This window comes from Podarcis filfolensis, assembly GCF_964270895.1.
Source record: "Podarcis filfolensis genome assembly, chromosome: 15".
Classification (NCBI taxonomy): Eukaryota; Metazoa; Chordata; class Lepidosauria; order Squamata; family Lacertidae; genus Podarcis; species Podarcis filfolensis.
In genome coordinates, this window is record NC_139618.1 from 16,246,098 (window position 1) to 16,267,823 (window position 21,726).

General features: G+C 47.6%; 1 protein-coding gene across 1 annotated transcript; it reads left to right on the forward strand.

Annotated features, from left to right (window-relative positions):
* Nucleotides 1-5,361: 5,361 nt before the first annotated feature.
* On the forward strand, nucleotides 5,362-18,345 carry NCBP3 (nuclear cap binding subunit 3). Its single transcript, XM_083588599.1, has 13 exons — nucleotides 5,362-5,728; nucleotides 6,334-6,399; nucleotides 8,045-8,150; nucleotides 8,927-9,052; nucleotides 9,312-9,443; nucleotides 10,696-10,769; nucleotides 11,658-11,766; nucleotides 12,104-12,203; nucleotides 12,334-12,440; nucleotides 14,107-14,398; nucleotides 14,893-15,050; nucleotides 15,709-15,876; nucleotides 17,428-18,345. The coding sequence occupies exons 1-13, from the start codon at nucleotides 5,477-5,479 to the stop codon at nucleotides 17,661-17,663; spliced, it is 1,926 nt and encodes a 641-aa protein (XP_083444725.1). The 5' UTR covers nucleotides 5,362-5,476; the 3' UTR covers nucleotides 17,664-18,345.
* The last annotated feature ends 3,381 nt before the right edge of the window (nucleotides 18,346-21,726 follow it).

Consider the following 21,726-nt stretch of genomic DNA (forward strand, 5'->3'; position numbering starts at 1 on the left):
TATAGGTGCAATATATTCTGAACAGAAAGCCAAACTAATTGTAAATAATGTGGTTACAGAAGAGTTCAAGATTGAAAAAGGGACATGTCAGGGGTGCCCTATCTCCCCATTACTTTTTATATCGGTCCTGGAGGTTTTGCTTAATATGATTAGGAGGGACCAGTTGGTTAAAGGGATTCAGGTCGGAGCTAAACAATATAAACTGAGAGCATTTGCAGATGACTTAGTACTTACATTGCAAGAGCCAGAAGCTAGCACGAAAAGAGTTTTGGAAATAATTCAAGAGTTTGGTCAAATGGCAGGATTTAAACTGAATAAGTCTAAGACAAAGGTTTTGGAGAAAAATTTGACACAGATAGAAAAGGAAAGGTTCCAGAATGAGACAGGGTTAACTGTGGTTAAAAAAGTGAAATATTTGGGTATAAATATGACAGCTAAAAATGTGAATTTGTTTAAAGATAATTATGAAAAAACTTGGAGAGAAGTGAAAAAAGATTTGGAGATTTGGTCCAACTTAAAGCTTTCCTTGTTAGGCCGTATTGCAGCTATAAAGATGATTGTATTGCCAAGAATGTTGTTTTTGTTCCAAGCATTGCAAATAATTGATAAAATGGATTGTTTCAAGAGGTGGCAAAAAGACATATCTAAATTTGTCTGGCAGGGCAAAAAGCCCAGAATTAAATTTAAGATACTAACGGATTCAAAGGAAAGAGGGGGGTTTGCCCTGCCAGACTTTAAACTTTACTATGAAGCGGCAGCTTTCTGCTGGCTGAAAGAATGGCTACTTCTTGAAAACACAGACATTTTGGATTTGGAAGGTTTTAATAACATTTTTGGGTGGCATGCATATTTGTGGTATGACAAGGTTAAAGCACATAAAAGTTTTAAAAATCATATTGTCAGAAAAGCACTACTAAATGTCTGGGACAGATATAAAGACTTGCTGGAAAATAAGACTCCAAGGTGGCTGTCGCCAATGGAAGCTAAGGCAGTTAAAAAGTTAAACATGGAGTCCAAGTGGCCAAGATACTGGGAAATTTTGGAAAAGGAAGGGGACAAATTGAGATTGCAGAGTTTTGAGAAATTAAAAGGGAAGGTGAGAGACTGGTTCCACTACCATCAAATAAATGAAGCGTTTAAACTGGACAGTAAAATTGGCTTCCAGGTGGAAAAATCAAAATTGGAGACAGAACTGTTAGAACCCAGTACTAAGAATTTGTCCAAAATGTACAATCTGCTACTGAAATGGAATACACAAGATGAAACGGTTAAATCGGTCATGATTAAATGGGCTCAGGACATTGGTCATAATATCTTGTTTGCTGATTGGGAAAAGTTGTGGACCACCGGGATAAAATTTACGGCATGTAATGCCTTAAGAGAAAACATTATGAAAATGATATATAGGTGGTACATAACCCCAGTCAAGCTTGCAAAGATTTACCATGTGCCTGACAACAAATGTTGGAAATGTAAAGAAACTGAAGGTACATTTTTTCATCTTTGGTGGACTTGCCCGAAGATTAAGGCATTCTGGGAAATGATCTATAATGAACTTAAAAAGGTATTTAAATATACTTTCACCAAGAAACCAGAGGCCTTTCTCTTGGGTATTGTCGGCCAAGGGGTGTTAAAGACGGATATAACTTTCTTTATGTATGCTACAACAGCAGCTAGAATACTCATTGCGAAGTACTGGAAGACGCAAGAACTACCCACACTGGAAGAATGGCAGATGAAGGTGATAGACTATATGGGCTTGGCAGAAATGACGAGCAGAATCCGAAACCAGGGAAGAGAAGCAGCGCAAGAAGAATGGAAAAAATTCAAGGACTATTTAAAGAAATATTACAAAGTTAATGAAAGTTAGAATGATGTTGGACTGGAAAGTAAATGGTTACTATTAGTAATGGTTAAGACAAGGAGAATAAGGAAGAATAGTCTAAATTTAAATTAAAATAAGGGAAGATTTGCTGAACAATCAATAAGAATTTGGAATACAGAAAGGGGAAGCATGAGGAAGTCGGGGAAGATGGGATATGAAATTAGGATATGAAATGATACATGTTTTTTGTTTTGTTTTCTGTTTTTTTTTTTTGTATGTTTATGTTCGTTGTATTGTGTTTAAATGGAAAATAAAAATATTACATAAAAAAAACAAACAAGAGGCATCCAACCAACAGCTCAGTTGGTTAGAGCTTGGTGCTGGTTATGCCAAGGTTGCAGGTTCGATTCCCTTATGGGACAACAGCATATTGCAGCCGGTTGGATTAGATGATCCTCAGGGTCTCTTTCAGCTCTATGATTCTATGTTGGCTCACATTTTCTAAGCCCAGGAGGTTTTAAAAACACAGGGGCTGTGCGGGGAGTTGGCAACCTTGCCGAGGAGAAATGGTTTTGTTATTATTCCTTCATATTTGACGGGGATCTGTGATGAGTGAAAGGCATTCTGCACATGCTCAGGGGCAGACTTCTCTGACATTGATTTCCCAAGTGCCAGGGGTGAGCCTTGCTTGGGGACTCTAGGGACAAACCCTGCTTCCAGAAGGGGTTCGTAACCAGCTCCTGCAAAGGAGGTGTCCTTGCTCCTTGCCCTGGTCCTGGGGGGCTGGCCCTTAGCCTCCATTTGGCTTCCCTTGCCCTGCTCTGGAGGAGAGGCCTATTATGTCCCCCTAATCCAGCCCACCAGTGGGAAAGGGCAGCTGTTCCTGGCGTGGCCCCTTCTCTCTTTCTCAATGTGACTTGGAACTGCCAAGGCAAGCAGGTGTGGAAAGCCAGCCAACATTGTCAGGGGGAGATCTGGGTGTGAAAGAGGCTCCTTGCTTAGGGTCGCTCCTTTGGCAAGGCTACGATTTAGGCCTGGGGGTTGGGAGGTCAAGGAAGGCAGCCAGGAGGAGGAGGGAAACACTGAAATGCTCCTTTTCCTTCTCTTCTAAAGTTGCCCAGTTTAGAAATGAATTAAGCACAGGTCAAATTCACCTGGCCTAAAACATTTGGGTCACTCAAGACTGAGGAAAACCACAAGCCAGGACCCCCTGCTCTCCCTGGCTCCCACATCCTATTTATTTATTTTTTACATTTATATACCACTTTTATATTCCCAGGATCTCAAGGTGATGTGCCTGGTTCTCCTCCTCCTCATTTCTTTCCCACAACCACCCTGTGAGGGAGCTTAGGCGAAGAGTGAGTGATTGGCCCAAGGCCATCCAGTGAGCTTCAGGGCTGAGTGGGGATTCGAACCTTGCTCTCCCAGGTCCTAGTCCAGCACTCTAACCATTACACCATACTGCCTCTATCCTAACCCCCGTCCCCTCTAGCCCTGCCAACTTCTCCTCACCACCGCCCAGCTCCGTTGGCTGCCTGTCTCCCTCAGGAGCCAAACTGGGGGGCCCCCCTAAAGCCTCCCTTGCCCTCCCTCTCCTGCTCCAATCCCAACTTCCGCTATCTGGCAGTTTCCTCACAGGATTTCCAGCCCCAGCCCCACCCCAGGTGGCTCTTCTCCCAAGATGTGTCCGGACTTGGCTTGTTTTATTGCCAGGATGGCTGCAGCCCTTCTGGAATCTTGGCTGTCCAGGAGAGGACGGATTTACAGCCATAGCCCAACTGTAAATCAGTCTGTAAAATATGGGAACGAAACAGTTCCTCCTCAGCAGGCCAGACTGCCGGAGGGGGCTTCCATCTGCACTTGTCAGCTGGGACTGCCTTGCCAGGCTGGAGGTTCAGTAGTAGGAAGAAAACCAGCCTAGCTGGCCCTGGTTTCACTTTTAAAAATAAAAAATGTGTCTCTGAGGCAAGGAGGCATTTCACATTCAAAGGTGACAGGCAAGCTGCAGGATCAGGCCTTGCACCAGGTTTGCTGGTGGGATTGCATCTGCTTTCTGCAGGGCTCAGCCAGGCTGCATCAGACAGACAGGCAGATGTCCATCTGTATATAAGAAAGGCTGTCTCAGTTTCCTAAGCCAGGGAGCTTTCTGAGAACCTTAAGTTGTTGCCCCTCAATTTTAGGGGGCCTGGGGCAAAGAGCTCCCACTTTGGGCTTGCATTCCAGGGCCAGGATCAAGTAGGACGGAGTATCTGTTGACTTGGCCGCTTTTTCTGCACCAGATGGGTTTGTTTGGATTCTTCGCTGCTCTTTCTTTCCTTCCTTGAGCTCACAGGAAAGGGCAGGATAGGCTAAAGCATGATAAAAATGTGGAGATGTTTGGCCTTTTAAGAAAAAAGAATGCATTGACTAATCAAGTCTGGACCGATCAAGGCATGCCAGAACTTTTTCTTTTTAAAGTACCTGGCAACCGTTTATTGGCTGACTACGTGAAACAAGAAAATAGTGAACGATCACCCACCAAAGTCCCATAAAAATTGATGGAATGATTCATCTGGATCAAGCTGGGTTTGTATTGGTGTGTAAAATCACAGACTCAGTTAGGCAATTATTAAATATACCACAGTAAATAGACTACCTCACCACTAGCCTGTTTATCACTAGGTAAATTTAAAGCATTTGACTGCATGGAACCAAAGTATTTAATCAGAGTGATGAAAAGAATGCATTTGGCCCTAAATTTTTCAGAATATTAGAAAATATGCATGATAGTACATCTCCTACAATTAGCATAATATGGATTCACAAAAAATGTCAATTTAGCTGCAGGACAAAACAAGGTTGCCCATTATCATCTTTATTATTTGCTCTAATTCAGGGGTGCCAACTTGAATAAAATATTGGGAGGCCCAGCTAAGCCCTGCCCCACATAATCAGTCACAAGATGTGGTGCATGCACACCATCTGAATGGCAATGCCCATCAACTTTGGGGGGGCCAGCGCCCTCAAATATTTTACTGGGGGGCCAAAGGTACCTCGGCCCCATGAATTGGGTCCCAATTGATAGAATAGTAAGAGATGATGCATCATGCAGGAAAAGTGGATTGGGAGAAAACCTCTCCTAGCCCGAGTTCAAATGGACTTGAAGCTGAAGGGAAGGCGATTCACAAGCAAAAGAGAGAAAGGACCTTCTTTACGCAGCAGCGCAGAATTAAACTGTGGAACTCTCTGCCACAAGAAGAGGCAGTGGTGGCTGCCAACCTGGATGGGCTCAGAGAGGGATTGGACCGATTTATGGAGGGAGGGGACAAGCAGATCCGAGATGACGAAGGCGGCGGCAGCTGCAGTGAGAAGAACGTGCTCCCTGCCCGCCCCGAAGAGGCTGCCGGTCAGAGTCCGCCAGCTTAGCCCTGCCTAAACCCTGCTGTTGGTACGTTTTGTTCCGAGACGCGCCTGAAGGGGGCGATGACGAGACGGCGTTCGTCCTTGGCCCGTTCTGTGCCTCTTCTCTCTTCTGCACCGGCGCCCCCTGCCGTTTTCCGGCGACGCTCTCTCCGGACATCCGGACACCCTTTCCCTCTGTGGGCCCTTCCTGCTTCCGGTCCCTCCCTCCCTCGGCGGCGGCGGCGGCGGCGGCGGCTTTTTCGTGAGGCGATGGCGGCGGTGCGGGGCCTCCGCATCTCCGTGAAGGCGGCTGAGCCGGAGCCCATGGAGGTGGAGGAGGGCGAGCTGCTGGTGGTGCAGGCCAGGCCGTCCCCGCCGGGCCCAGACGCCGCGCCTCCTCCGCCCGACGCCGCCCCCGCCGGAGGAGAAGAAGACGACGACGAAGACGAGGAGGACGACGACGACGGGGAAGAGGAGGAGCTGGAGGTGCCGGTGCGGCGCTCGCTGAGGGAGCTGCTGCCGGTAACGGAGACAGGGGGCTGGAGCGGGAAGGCCTCGGGCCTGCAAAGTCGGGAGAGAAGAGAGTTCCCTTGGGCATGGGCAGAGTGCATTTTCACCACGGGTAGAGGGGCCTCGTGCCCCCCATCCCCGCATGGCGATGGTTGGGGCCTCCGACCCGTCCCCTCACTCAGGGCCGGGCTCTGGCGGGTCGGCGAGAGCTCGAAAGACAAAGGGTCGCCCGTGGCACTCTCAAGCCCCACGTAACACGGGGGTGGCGGGGTCAGCTTTCAAGAAGGCCCCGCTTTTGTTTTTAAGTGGGCTACTGTCGCTTGGCAGAGGGAGCCGGCTGGCTGCACTTGCCCTTTGCCCTGGCCGAGGGAAAAGCTGCAGCAGGTGGAAGCAGCCTTGTGAATTGGCCCTACGAAGAAGGTCACCTGGTTTGGAGCTCTCGACGGAAGGTGGGCAGCAGTGGTGGGCTCCCCCCCCCCCCCGTTTATCAGTAAACCGTTTCTCGTCTGGTGTCATTTGGCATTCTGAGGCCTCAAAAGCAGCACCTTCTATATATGGCCCAATGTAGAATTGTAGCTTGCTTATCTGCTTTACTTATGATTTTGTTTTCATTTCAGGACACCAGCAGAAGATACGAAAACAAAGCCGGGAGCTTCATCACTGGGATTGATGTCACTTCAAAGGTATTCCATGCGTGCTTGGAAGTTTTACACTAAACCTGAAACTATAGCACAGGCATGTCCAACTCCCAAGAGACTGCAGTCTACTCCCAGTAAAAATACTGGCAGTGATTTTCCCATTGGATTGACCAAAGGTGTCAAGCTTTTTTGGGGGAGGCTGCACCAAAGTTGTTGAGCTATTTTTTTTGGGGGGGGAAGGGAGCTTTCAGTATCACACAATCGGCCAGAATCAACAAGGGACGTCCTGCGGTCGAATGGTAGATTGCGATTGACAGGTTGGACATGCCTGCTATAGCAAATGGCGGGTTTCAGACTCAGTTCGTCTATTTTTCTACAGCTGATATATCATTTGTTATGTTGCTAGTTTTTTACGCATTCAGTTGATAATAGGCACCTTTATGTTTGCGACACAAGCTATCTTTGGCTGTTGCACAAGGTATTTCTGTGCTGTAACACTTTATTGAGGAGGCTGGGTTTGTTACGGGGATTGAGCCAAATGGCTCTTTCTGTAGTTTGGTAGCCTATGTAGGTATTATTTTGAATGGCTGAGAATGCCAACTCTGGAAGCATAGGAGGCTTGTGGCAGCTGCTGGGAATCCATCATCATCATTTTATTTGTATGCCGCCTTTTCACAGTTAAAACTGTGAGGCGACTTACAATATGAAAAGATTTACGTAATTACAAACATAGCAAAATAGTCATAAAAATAACACATTAAAATCTACATAACCAAACTGAACAATTTCCGCATAAAAATATACAAAAAGTTAATATCAGTTAATATCAGTAACAACAGCAAAAACTCCCAACAAAACTTTCCCCAAAATACCCCAGTCCTTGTTGGACAGCAGCCGCAGCAGCAGTCCTTATGAGGCCAGCCAGGCCCTGCCCTAGGCCTGGTGGGGAGAGGCAGGCTCTCAGCAGGGGAGTCCTCCATACATAGCTCAAAAGCAGTTCTCGGCAGCTGTGGATGGCTGTGTCACAGCTACACGAAGTATCCGAGTGTCATGGCATTGAGGCTTCAAAGCCCCTCTACTGCCCTGTTTTATAAGAGGAGTTTTACTTTAGAAAGGAAACTGTTCCCTTTTTTGTTGGGGGTCTGCTGGTACTAGCAGTAGAGCTAGGGCTTGCTTCCAAACAGCCTTTTATGCCAGTTGACGCCTGTCTTCTGAGAGGAAGGTTCCAGCCATCAAACCCAAAGAGAGTTTGTGTCACCAAACTGTTGTAACTACCTCAAAAGCCAGCCTCCAGCATTCTCCCTCAGATGTTTGCATCCCTGTTTTAAGCCACTCCTTTGGGCACTTTTTGCTGCAATGCTAACTTGGCTCTAGGTTTTACTTCACCCACCATACTTGCTTTGGATTTCGTCACCCAGTTTGGGAGAGGCAGAAATGTCCAAACTGCACGGAGGCTTGTTGTAAGGGAACAGGCCTGTCATTCCTGAAGTACCAGACCATAAGTTTTGTTGCTGTTCTGTGTCAGGTAATGAGGCAATGCTTCGTCAGACGAGGGATTTAGCTGTAGGGTTTTGTGATGAACTTTCTTTGTTCCTCCTGTGTCAGGAGCCAGCTGCTCTATGACTCCTGGTTTGCCTATGATGCCTGACTAGCTGGCTCTTTCTCCTTTTGATGACTTTGCTTTTTGTAGGAAGCCATTGAGAAGAAGGAGCAAAGAGCAAAGCGTTTTCATTTCCGTGCAGAGGTGAATCTCGCACAAAGAAACGTGGCGTTGGACCGAGACATGGTGAAGAAAGGTATTTGGAGCTGTGTGTGGCTTAGTGGCTTAAGCAACGAGAAATCTTGTTCTTCTGGAGCTTCAGTCTCCTTTCTGTATTGGGATTCCAGAGCTGGCCTTTGTGAAGGAGGGGCTTTTCCTCCTCGTGAGTTTTCTTGTTTTATAAAGCAATAAAATCTATTTACTTGGGAGAAAAGGCTGTTGGTGGAAAACGTCCAGGCATAATCTAGTTATGTATGCCTATTTTATTATTGAGAATTAATGTATGTACACTGCTTAGACTTGTTATTATTAAGTGGTTTATAATTTTTTTCTACATAAATATGCCCCCATGTTGGAGATTGAGCCCAACAGAGCTTGGCTTTTACCTGTTGAGAATATATAGGGAGAGTGCGAGAGAAATGATACTGAATACAGAAAACATCAGCATTGTAGTAAACTAAATGATTTTTAAAAATTGGAAAGAAGAGTCAGCTCTATCAATAAACCGGAGAAAGTGCTGCTACAATGCAAATAGTTTTAAACCCTCTCTTTAAAACATAACTGACTCATTCTAAAATAAAATAGTCTAATAGTTTTTCTCAAACCCTGCCCCTAAAAAATGTCTCATGAAGTGGGTTGTTATTCTCCCCACCATCTTCCTCTCTTGCAGTTCTTTGCCTCTCTGTAAATTGCAATGACTTTTTCATCATTGCCTCCTAGCGAGGCCTCTCGTGCTCTTCCTTTCCCTTTCCGCATTGTGTGTTTCTCCCTCCTGTTGCTGGCAGCTAAAGGAGATAATGGGTTTCTTTGCAGCCATCCCGAAAGTCCGGCTGGACACCATCTACGTTTGTGGTGTTGATGAAATGAGCACCCAGGACATCTTTGCCTATTTCAAGGAGTATCCTCCTGCTCACATCGAGTGGCTGGATGACACTTCATGTAAGTTGCTGAGGGTGTGTAATCCCTCGGCTCTCTTGGCTGATGTGGGATGAATTGGGCCCAGGTCTGTCTGTCTGTCTGTCTGTCTGTCATGTCCCCCCGCTCCCCATTCTATGTTTAGATGCTAACAGTGCAGGATTGTTCACCTCATGCACAAGACAAACCGTAACAAAGCTTCATGCTTGCCTTGTGCATTGGGACATTGCAGCACTGCCATTTTGTCTGGCTGTGCCACCGACTGGCTCTCCTTTGCTTGAAGGCAACGTTGTCTGGCTTGACGAGGTAACAGCCACCCGAGCGCTCATCAACATGAGCTCTATGCCTGAGGAGGAGAAGATGAAACCCCAAGAAAACAGCAAGAAGGTGGCGGTGGTGGAGGCAAGCAAGAAAGGTAGATGCTTCTGGAAGCTGACCTTTCCTTGTTCCCTGGGGAGGGAGCCCCTGAGCTCTGGCCTTTGAGGCATGGCTCACCTGGGCACCTGCACTCAGAGCTGCTCAGTGCATGTCTGGAGTGCCACCCTTGGGACCAACCAGGGTGGCACGCTGGTTGGAGTATTGCCTTCGGCTATGTGAAGTACTGTTTCAAGGCCTCACTGTTTCTCAGCCTTGGAAAAGAGAAATCCCATTGTAAAGTCACTGCTTCCTGGAGCTCCTTCAAGAAAAGGCAGGCTACAAGCAGGGTGGCAAAAGCCTGGGGTCAAAGTTCAGTGTGCTTTGTCTCTGTCCCCAGGGAGAAAAGGCTTTTGGATGGCAGGGCTGGGAAGGACCTCTGAGAGCTGCCATAGCTGCCAGCAGAATCTGGCAGCTTTGCACGGTCATATATTAAAAATTGATGTTTGTGGTCTTATTTTCATCCTGGCACATGGGACCCTCAAGGTGGCTACCGATGGTCATGAATAACCTGCAGCCCAGGTTGGATGTGCTGATGAAACTGCTTGCTTGGCACTGAGTTACATCACTGAGACAACGTTGAATGTTTTACAGAAAGGGCCTGAGCTCACTGGCAGAGCAACCTCTTGGTATGCAGATCCCTGGTATCACTGAAAAACTCCAGGATGGCAACTGTTAGTGCTGCTCAGAGCAAAGCCATTCAAATTAATGGAAGTAACTTCACTTATGCCCTTAAATTTCAGCGAGACTGACATTGGTTACACCCCTCCGCCCGAAGCCCTGGAGAGCATTACCAGTCAGTGTAGGCAGCACTGAGCTGGAGAGACCAGAGGCCTGTCTCGGTCTCATAGGGCAGCATCCTCTGTTCCTTCAGGGCTCAATGCCTTTCCCAGCCCCACTGCTGCTGCCTGGGGCCATATGCATGCAGAGCAGGTTCCCTGCCCTTCAGCTGTGTGCCCTTTCGAATATCACTATCCCTCGCTGTTCAGTGAGAAAGCAAAGCTCTGCCTTGAGAACGTGCTCAGTTGGGTTCCCTCTTGTAGATGGACTTCTGCTTCTCAAAACCATGTGGCTCGGGGTGCTGGTGTGTTGTTGCACAAGCTGCCTGCTCCTCTCCCCTCCTTCCTGTGGAGGGATCCCACTTCGTGGGGTGGTTTCTGTGGAGTTGTGGCAGTTGGAGGTGGTGAAGCAGTACATCATCCAATGGCACACACCACCTTTTGACATTCATTTTTGTGTGCACTTCATTTCAGAGAAACAGGAAGAGAGCTCTGATGACGAGACGGAGGAGGGCGAGGTGGAAGATGACCATCCAAATGAGACCGAGGTCAGTGCAGGAGGCTGGGGTAGGAAGTTTTCACTGCTTTATAGTTCCGTGGAAAATTCACTAGTAACAGTGAATGAGTGCTAGCTTCAGATAAACGTTAGGTGAACCTGGCAGTTTCAAAAGAATAAAGAATAAAAGTAGAATAAACGTGCTAAACTAGGCATGTTTCACTTGGGCATCTGAACATTTTCTGATGCAGACTTACTCATTTCCCCATTTGCCTAGGAATATTTTCTACTGCTATCTGGGTTTGAGGACTGAAAAAAGGATGGTTTATGGAAAGTAGAAGAGCAAGTATTTTGCATAAGTTTATATAGCTGATAGACAAAGAATCAGAAGTATTTTGCTTCCTCCCTTCTTTTCTCTCTCTTAGTTTTTATGTTTAAAAAGTGCTTGGTACTTGATGTTGTTATTTATTGCATTTGTATACCACCCCATACCCGCAGGGTATTCTGTATCATGTTTTCCTTGTTTTTCAAGCTGTAATAAAAAACTGATAATGTTAAGGCTGTCAGGAAGAGCATCTTTCAGCCATCAAATACTTGGCTATTTATCCATATAAGAACTCTTCTTTCTTTCTCCTCCCTGCTCCCATGGAATGTCATGAGAAGGCAAGCAGAGTCTTGCTGGAGCACACCAAAGTGGCCTATCTGGTTAAACCTCCTGCTTCCTCCCCTCAGAGGGCATCCATATGCTTCCAAGAAGCCCTCTCCCACCCCTTACTGGGATTGTTCTCTGAACCCTGGGGTACAGGACCTCTGGGCTTCTCTGCACCCACATTGTGTCTTCAGGCGAAGCTGAAATTGCTGACCCTTTTAAACAATCAGGCCTTTGCAGTAGTTTCCGCCCCTGCAGAGAGATTGAGCCTGACAGGTGTTCTTTCCACAGCTGGACACTCTCTCCCAGGCGGAGGAAGACTCCCTCTTGCGGAATGACTTGCGTCCAGCCAGTAAACTGGCCAAAGGCAACAAGCTCTTCATGAGGTTTGCTACCAGAGGTAAAGTGCTTCTCCTGCAGGGATGGTTTGTTCTAGTGTAAAAATAAACAGGACGGGCAGTTCCTCCTCCAGCAGGACTCTCCCACTCCCTCCTGGCTTGGTCTTAGATGCTCTATGAAAACACATTTTCTGAGGGTGGGTGGGTGGAATGGCAATTGAGTCTTCCCTTGGCCTTTTCAGTTGTTGGGGTGTGTGTGTCTTGCCTGTGCTGCTGCCGTGCTGATTAAAATTGCATCCTGTTTTTTGAATTGTTTTCGATTGAGGGTTCTTGATAGGATGGGCACTTTTAAAGCAAGTATCCGACGGTAGTCCCTGAGCTTGTGCTTTGCTCCTGCAGATGACAAAAAGGAGCTTGGGGCTGCCAGGAGGAGCCAGTATTACATGAAATATGGGAATCCCAATTATGGAGGCATGAAAGGCATATTGAGCAACTCCTGGTGAGTGAGGAAGGGAGGCAGCCTATAGCTCTGTGACCCACCCTGCTGGGGAAGGGGACAGACAGGTATTTCCTTCTGTTCTTGGTGGTGGTGTATGTGACAGCTGTGTCCTCTCTCTGTGGCTTTCCAGGAAGCGGAGATACCATTCACGCAGGCTCCACCGCGACGTGATTAAGAAAAGGACTCTCATTGGGGATGATGTTGGCCTCACGCCTCCTTACAAACATCGCCACTCAGGTACCTGAGAGCTACAGGTGTAATGTGTCCCCATGTGGTTTGTGGGCCTTGCAAAAGCAGAGAACAGCAAAGCCTTCCTTTAGGGTTCCTCTTCCCAAACAAAGGCAGCGGCTGGATTCTGCATGCAGGCAAAACCCTTTGGCAGAAGAAGCTATTGGCTTGCAGAGGGGCCTTGTGGAATTGGCATTCTGGGGAAGAGAGCGACCTTGCTTGCCTTCAGAGGCTTCAAGCCAACACCTCTGGTTGCTTGAAGGTGTGTGGCTGCTTGAGGGGTCATGAAATTTGCTCTGGGAACCCCAAGGACATGTGGGGCAAAGGCCTTTTTGTTTTAATTTGCTTTGCTTATTCAAAACATGGTTAGTTTGTTCCCAGAGTGGCTTACAAATCAGTAAAATACATGACTGTTCCTGCTTTCAAACTTACAGTCTAAGAGATATGGCCTGAAAGGAAAAAATGGAGGCAGGAAGAAAGATGCAAACTCAGGCATCAGTTGTTAAGCTGCAAAGGCAGCCGGTGTCTGAGCACAGCCAAGGGGAAAAGAGCCTCTTGCTGCCCAATGCCTGGTCATTAAAAGATGTTGGGCTGGATTTTTCATTGTTGCTGTTCCCTGTTTTAGGTCACGTAGAAAGCCTGCATGTGTCGTGCAGCTTTGGCTCTGAAATGTGGCATTAGAATACTGTATACTAACCCAACAGCCTCTAAAGAGAGAGACACCTGGTAATGAAACACTCTGAAAAGCAGGCAGGGTGAGGGATGAATATTTCAAGGAAGTACAGAAGAGTCTTGTGAGAACAAAAATAGTTCTAGTAAGCTGAGTCAGGCTAATTCTGGCTGACTACCATTTGAAGGCACAAAAATTACTCCTTATGAAAACCAGAAATGATTTTTTTAATTAAAAAAAATCCATACAAGATTGACAATAATACAAGGAAAAACCATTTTATTCTTATACAGTTAATTTAAAAACCAACGTAAGAACTTTCCAACAATATTCTGGAAGTTGTGATCTTGTACTAGAATTAGCAGCTAGCCCATTTATAGGGCTTCTTTTAAAAACTGTTAAAATCCATTTCATATTATGTCTGCTATTGAGTACAGTGGTACCTCTGGTTACGTACTTAATTTGTTCCGGATGTCCGTTCTTAACCTGAAGCACCACTTTAGCTAATAGGGCCTCCCGCTGCCGCCGCGCCGCCAGAGCACAATTTCTGTTCTCATCCTGAAGCAAAGTTCTTAACCCGAGGTAATATTTATGGGTTAGCGGAGTCTGTAATCTGAAGCGTCTGTAACCCGAGGTACCACTGTACAATTAATGATGGTGATTGCAGAGCAGCAAGGCTTGTGTTGGGATGCTAATGGATTCATTTATTTTGCCCTTGGCTTTTGCCTACTTTATTTCCCCATGTCCCCCTTGCTACACCTTGGTAGGGCAGGTTCTGCCCCACTATGGACTTTCCAGCCATTTCTGGGATACTTGGGAAGGTGGCGAGTTATCCTTTTTTAGAAGTTTTCCAGCAGAGACCAGGAGAGGTCATCTCCCTTCAAGGGTATTTCTGTGGTGAAGGGTTTCCTTCCCAAGACGGTTGGGCTGGATTACTTTGAGGTCGCTCCCTCCCAACTCTGCAGTTCTGATGCGGTCTCTTAAAATGACTTTCTTGCCCTGCAGGTTTAGTAAATGTTCCTGAGGAACCTATTGAGGAGGAAGAGGAGGAGGAAGATGATGATCAGGACATGGATGAAGACGATCGGGTGGTTGTGGAGTACAGGGATGAACTGCAGGCTTTCAAGCAGTCGCGGGAGCGGAGTGCCTCCCGGCGGTCCAGCGCAGCCAGCGAGTCTGACTCGGATGAAATGGACTATGACCTGGAGCTGAAGATGATCTCCACTCCCTCCCCCAAGAAGAGCATGAAGATGACCATGTATGCCGACGAGGTGGAGTCTCAGCTGAAGAGCATCAGGTATGACCACTAGGCCTCTGATTCTCAGAAAGGCATCCTAGTGAAGCAGCAGTGGCCTGAGCCATCCCATTAGGGCCAGGAGGGGGAGGTGGTGGCCAGAGTGCCAGTGTGTGAGCTCTGCCCTTTCACGGATGGCCAGGGCTACCTGGGCCTTCTGCATTCAAGGCCTTTAGTTTCCCTGGGAGGCACATCCCCATTGGCTCAGTGGGGCAGAGTGTGAGATGGTCTTCCAGCTACGCAGGGGGAATTTGCATCTTTATTTTGGTATAAGGCCTGATCTGCTAGCCTCTCCACCACTTTTTGGGAGCACACTGAGGGAAAAAGAGGAGAAACAAAAGCAACGTGCCTCAGCCTTTTCTTTCCAGGGTGCAATATTGACCCCACCGCCAACAGGCACACCTGCACCACAAAAACCCCTCCCCCATGCAGAAAGGCCTTTTGGACAGCCTTGGGCTAATTAGGGATTGTTTTTCTTTTTTCCTTAAACATCACAGGAACTCGATGAGAGCAGATAGTGTTGCAGCCAGCAACATCAAGAACCGAATTGGAAGCAAAGGGACTTCAGAGAAAGTGGCTGATGTGCGGCTCCTCTTGGAGGAAAAGCGGCAGGGAAACCCCAGCCCACGCCAGCCACTGAACTCCGTGAGATCAGGTACGGGGGTCCTCTCTGTCCGGGGGCTGCTCCAGCTAGTTTTTGTTAGCGTTTTTGTATTATTGATATACAATGCCCTGGAAGCACTATGAATATACACAGTACAGTGCATTGTACATAAATAAGAAAATTATTTGCCCAAAGAGGAAGGAGATTCATGTCTTTTGTATGTTCAGCAAAGTCAGCTCTGAGATCCCCCAACCCTCCAGTTTCCTTCTCCCATTTTCCCTTGCTTTGAAGCAAACATCTGGTGAAGCCGCAGATTGCTGTTTTGCCTTCTGATTGGCCCTTTTGATCTTTAAAAGTTGCCTGCTGGGAAGGTCCTCAGCTTCAGCACCTACCATGCTCCTACATGCCACCCTGGAGCTGGAAAGCCAACGAGGCTCATTGCTACCTCTCAGAATCCATTTCAGAAGGGGATGCTTCGTGATCTCATCCTGGGCCAGCTTTCCCCCTGCCTTCTCAGGATTGTCTTTCTCCTCTGCTCCACCTTTATCCTCTCCCACCCTTCTGTCACCCTTCCGTCTGACTTCTGGATCAAAGGCTTCTTGCCTTACACACAGCTTGGTACGGGTGCTTTGCAGCAGGTGGAGGAATGTGGGGATAATAGCAAGCAGAATTAAGTCCAGTGGGTGACTGTTCCTTCCATTGTTTCCAGATGTTCGGCAGAGGCTTGGCAAGAGGCCGCACTCCCCAGAAGCCCACACCCCACCTGGAAGCCCCTCCACGTCCCACCGTGAGCCTCTCTCCGATGTGCACAGTCGACTGGGCATCCCCAAGCAGGACGGGAAAGGCCTCTACTCTGATACCAGAGAGAAGAAGTCAGGTCAGTCCCTGGGGGAGAAGGTGCTACATAATGTCAACCGACCTTGCCTATAGAAACAATGGTGGCCCAGAGAGGACCACAGAATCGCCAAGTACGCTGAGGCTCAACCATTGGGCAGAAATGATGGTGTGGCAAAAGCAGATTGAGCAGGGATTTCAGCATGGTGGTGCTGACTGGGTGAATCTGTCTCTTGGCCTAACTTTCACTCCTTGTTGCAAGGAATTCCGCTTTGTACTTCTTGGAAGATGAGTAAGATGTAGATGAAACTATTATTATTAAATTTGTGTACTGCCCTTTATCTGTAGATCTCAGGGCAGTTCAAAAAATAAAATTACAATATAAAAACAGAAAATACATAATAAGAACAAAAACAAACCAATAATTCCCCCTCCCACAACACATTTAAAAGGCCAAAGAATATTAATCAGCCAAAGGCTTGGTGTATAATGAAGGTGCCAACCGAACCTCCCTGGAGAGATCACAAATGGGGAGCCACTGCTGAAAAGCCCCATTCTTGTGTTGCCACCCTCTGGATCTCTCCTGGAGGCGGCATGTGAAGAAGGGCCTCAGATTATGACTGCAGAGTCTGGGTAGGTTCATATGGAGAGAGGCGGTCCTTGAGGTATCGCAGTCCTGAGGTGTTTTAGCACCTTGAATTGCGCCTGGAAACTAATTGGCAGCCAGTGCAGTTGGGCCAGGATTGGTGTAATATACTCAAACAATGCAATGTATTGAATTAGTCTGGCTTCAGAAAGAGCCATTTGAAAATGTTTTGCTTTGTATCAAGAATTGTTTGCATCTGCACCAGCCCTGAAAAGAGTGGCTTGGTGGAACTACAGTCAAGGAAACACAGGTCCCAGGTGGAGCTATTGACGAGATTCAGTCAAAAATATTTCATATGCCAACATTTGGCTCTTTGTTGTCTCTCCCCCCCCCCCCGCCAAACCAGCTGTTAATGTCCACCTGCCCTCCCATATTCATCATTACCCTCAAGAGAGAGATGTGCTTGCCTAGTCAAGGAAACAGCAACAATGTTTTTGGGTTTTTATTTTTATTTGGTTCCAGTTGCAGAGTGGAATGAGCCACTGTGAGAACAGGAATGTGGACCAGATGGGCCATTGGCCTGATTCAGCAGGCTCTTCTTACACCTCTGGCCTCACAGCTCTCAGCAGAATACCAAAAATGAGAAAGAAAGGCTGAATCACTGATGCCTTTGTCTAAATGCTGGGGAAGCAAGGCAGCTTGCAGGCTTCTCAGAAGCAGCATGTGGTTGGTTGGTGTGAGGACAAGATGCTGGACTCAATGGGCCTCCTTTGGCCTGATCCAGCTGGGCTGTTCTGAAGTTCTTATGAATGAGGGGGATGCTTTGGTAAAGTGGAACCACACTTTGAGCCTCGCCTTCACCCTCGGTGTGCAGAGAATGTCAGGGCCCATTAAAACCCCAGTTTGGGTAATGTGTCACTCAGGAGTTGGTGCTTATCTGGGAGTGCCCCTTTTCCTTGCTGCTAACAATTCTTCTTCCAATCTCTTTCTCTTTCTGTATATTATTAGCAAACTTATGGACCCGTTTAGGATCCGCAGCAAAGGTGCAGGAGAAGGTCCCCGAGAAAGCAGAGAAGTCGTCGGCCTCTCCCGAAGAAGAGGACTCTGAGCTCCAGCGGGCCTGGGGGGCCCTCATCAAAGAGAAGGAGCAGTCTCGCCAGAAGAAGAGCCGCCTTGACAACTTGCCCTCACTGCAGATCGAAATCAGCCGGGAGAGCAGCTCAGGCTCAGACACAGAATCGTGACGGCCTTTGGGGCGCTGCTGCTGCCGCTCCCAGGTGACTGTTGCCCTCGACCCCAAAGTGGGAGCCGGGCCCGGCGTGACCCAGGAGCCTCTTGCCCTGCTGAATGTCCGATCCCTGCGGTGCAAGGTGGCCCTGCGGGGCAGAGAGAGGTGACCTTGGCTGAGAGTGCGTGAGTGAATGTCTGTGTGTTTGTTCCCCTAGAAAGCAGTTGGGGGTTTTGTAGGAGACTTGTATGTTCTTTTAGGCTTTCCACGTACTGGTTTCTTTTAAGAGGGGGAAATGGTTCCAGCAGTTCCCTCAAAGGATTTGGGACTTTCCTTGATGACCTCCTTGGTCCTTCTCCGGGTTGCCTGCCAGCCAGCTGGGGCAGGCTCTGAGGGCCAGCTCCAGCGGCCGCTGCTGCCTGCTCTTCCTCCTCCGGAATGATATTGGCTGCAAATCCCAAGTGAAGGCAGCAACAGTCCACGCCAGCAATGCTGGATAGAACCCACCAGAACTGGCTTTCTGTTTCCAGGATCCTTTCCTACTTAAAATGAAGATTGAACAGTTGGAAGCCTCTGAAAAGGGTACACGAAATCCCGAAAGGTGCTTTTTCTTTGTCTTTGAAAGTAACTTTAAAATTATTTCCATCTGTAACGTTCAAAGGAATCCAGCATTGGAAATACTAACTTTTATATATATATATATTTGTGATTTTTATTTTTTGCTGTTGGCTACAGTGTGAAAGCTACCATGGTGGTTTCATATGTGCAGTTCAAATTATATATATATATGAAGAATATGGTTGTGTGTGTGCATAGGATTGAATGGAAGCTCCGCCCCATAGTGTGCCTGATGAGAGCCTCTCCTGTGCAGGCCCTTTTGAAATTATCATTGTTCTTAGTAATAGTAGTAGTAGCCTTAGAAGTATTTATTGCACTTATTGCCCTGCCCTTCCTTCCACAAGAGCCCAGGGCAGCTTGCAACAATCCACAAAACCAACATCTAAAAACAAAGCAAAATCACAATTGGCAATAAAGTACAGTCGACAATTACATCAATTACGTTACCTACTAGAGGCCTGCAGGAACAAATAAGTTTTAAATTGCTGCTTGAATGCATGCAAAATAAGGGATAGCCATGTCGCCACAGGTGGAGAGAGGGACAGAGCTTCTGTTTGTAGGCTGTCAACTAGTCCAGCACCTGCACAGCCTCTCCTGATTCTGATGGAACAGAGAGGAGCAAGTAAGGTGTCATCTGCATATTGATGATGCTGCACCACAAAACCGTACTACACACCCCAGCAGCATGTGGGACAAAATCTAGAACCTTGCAGGCTACACAATAAGGCTGCCAGGCGGCTGAGTATCTGTCTGCCAGTGCTGGTCTCTGGTAGTGGCCCTGCAAGTAGGAGTGGAACCACAGCAATAAATGCCAGCTCCCAGAGCTGCTCAAAGAAGATACTAAGATCAATCATATTGAAAGCCTAAGAGGGTTTAAGCAGGGGATAGCACTCTGTCCCCTGCATCTCTCTGCTAAAACAAATCACAGGGTGACCAAGGCTGGCTGGGTGTGGTACTCAGGCCTGAAGCCAGAGTGGGACTGGTGGGAGCAGCTGCAAGGGCCGGTTTCTGGTGGATCACTGCCCCCAGCATAGGAAGAGTGCCTACATTCTGTCACAATTTCTGTTCTCATGACATGAATGTCTTTGGTTGATTCATTCTCCCTTGCCACAGATGTCTCCCAATGCCAAAGGTTGTTGTTTCTTCCTTCTTCCTTGGGAAGCTCTTCTCTGTGTGGCTCTCCCTCCAACACCCTTCCCCTTTGTTCTGCAGGAAGTTGTGAAGCACCCAGAATATTTTTTGCCTGTAGCAGAAAAAGTTACTGCCTTGCCCTCCTGAAGTTTTCCATGAGTCTTCCATCTTTGGGTTTTCTGCCTCTTCCCCTTGGCAAAGTGGGAGCCCTCCCCCTTCCCACTTTTATCCATAGACAAACGTTTTGGGCTTTGGGAAATTGAGGGATCATGAGCTGTGAGCTTTTATTTCAGAGAAGAGCAGCCTGGAGCCTAGGAAGCAGGGAGGATAAACTTAACAGCATTTGGTCTCTAAAGCTTCCTTTTTAAAAAATTTAACTGAACCTCATGTGTTTAAATATGGCTTCTCAAGATCATACCTGACAAAAGTAAGTAAATGCAGTGTTTTATCATTGTAAAAGACTGTTCAAGTGTGTGTGTCCCCCCTCTAAAGCCTGATATGTAGCTACCTATCAATACAATTAATACTTTATCAAAGATTCATGTTGCAAGTAAAGTTCCTACCCTGGACTTGGCAGATCTCAGCATTTTCACTGTCTGTGGAGCCTGGAGCCTTAGTTCTGACTGCCATGTATTCTGCAGAAGAACTCTGTGGCAGCTCAAGCAGAGTGAACAAGTGGATGGCTTCATAGGCACAAGAGTTGACTGGGCAGCAGGAAGTTGTGGCAGGCCTTGGAACAAATAGCTCAACCTTTTCAAGGGAGCAGAAATACTAGAATGCTGCTTCTTTGCACAGGTTGGATGTTGGTGGCAGGAGTGAAGCTTGTAGCTCGGATTTGCTGTTTCACTTGCATGTTTCAGGTGCAAATTTCATTGGGTGCTCTTTCCCAGCCTTCAAGATGGAGCAAGCTGTGAGGCTAGATGAACAGACCACAGGCAGTAGTTGCTTGGCGGTTTTCAGATAGAAGTGGGCTTCATTCCTTTGGAGGGAAGCATCTAATGTATACATTCCTTGTATTCCTACTTTGGAATGTTGCTGGCAGAGCAGCTGTGTGGCATCTGGAGTTCTTGCTTGCTGGTGGTCTTCAGCCTGGCAGGGCTGCAATTGTTGGTGTCTTCACTCAGAAGAGAATCCCCTTCCAGCCAGCAGGGCTTCTTTCATACAAACACAGGAACATCAAAAGAGCCTGCCGGATCAGGCCAGCGGTCCATCTAGTCTAGCCTCCTGTTCTCACAGTGGCCAACCAGATGCCCTTAATGGGAAACACACTAGTGCATGGGTAGGCAAACTCAGGCCCCAATCACTTTCTAAATCCAGCCAGTGGACAGTCCGGGAATCTGTGTGTTTTTACATGAGTAGAATGTGTGCTTTTATTTAAAATGCATCTCTGGGTTATTTGTGGGGCATAGGAATTCATTCCCCCCCTCCCCCAAAAAATAGACCGGCCCCCCACAAGGTCTGAGGGACAGTGGACTGACCCCTGCTGAAAAAGTTTGCTGACCCCTGCACTAGTGGGACCTGAGCACAAGAGGCCTCCCTCCTGTGGTTTCCAGCAATTGGTATTCAAGAAGAGTGGAGGCAGAGCATAGTCATCTAGTGGACATGCTCCATGAATTTATACAATCTTCTTTTAAAGCCATTTAGATTAGTGCCCACTACTACATCCTGTGGGAGGGAGTTCCATAATTTTACTGTGTGCTGTGTGAAAATGTCCTTTTATCTGTCTGGAGGCTTTCAACTTTCACCTTCTTTGGATGTCCATTAGCTCTGGTGTTATGGAGGGGAAAGAAACCTGCTGTGGATTGGGGCTGAGGAGGGAGGAACCAGTGGGAAATTTTTATGCAATGATTACATTTCTAGGCTGCCTTTCCCTCATATGGAGCCCATCAACTTCTCAAGCATCCCCTGGGCCCTACTATGGCAGAGTTCCAGCATCAGGGACCTCTGGAGGCCACCTTGACTTCGGGGAGCTGTGGCGGGGGGGGGGGGGGAAGGCTGCAAAGGCTTGATTTAGCAGTAGGCTGTTGGGGGCTGCCTTTTCCCGTTGTGCTGTGGTCCGAGTTGCACATGAGTAGCCCAGTGGTGAGGAAGATGCTGCTTCCGAGGGAAGGATGGGTGTAGTGTGTGCAGGAGGGCTTGAGCCAGCACCTCTCAGTTGGAAGTAGTGCATAGAAATATTCCAGGCGTGAGGAACCTGCAGACCCTCGAGTGCAAGCCCCATCGTGGCTGATCATGGGTCATGTATGCTCACTGATGATGGGAGTTGAAGTGAGATGACCGGGGAGGGGGGCCCCATCCCTCCCGGAGCTGGGGGGAGGGGGGCGAGGCAG

Coding starts and splice junctions, on each gene's coding strand:
- NCBP3 (XM_083588599.1), top strand. CDS start 5,477: ATGGCGGCGGTGCGGGGCCTCCGCATCTCCGTGAAGGCGGCTGAGCCG. Junction 6,400..8,044: donor GGATTGATGTCACTTCAAAG/GTATTCCATGCG, acceptor TGCTTTTTGTAG/GAAGCCATTGAGAAGAAGGA. Junction 9,053..9,311: donor GTGGCTGGATGACACTTCAT/GTAAGTTGCTGA, acceptor CTTTGCTTGAAG/GCAACGTTGTCTGGCTTGAC.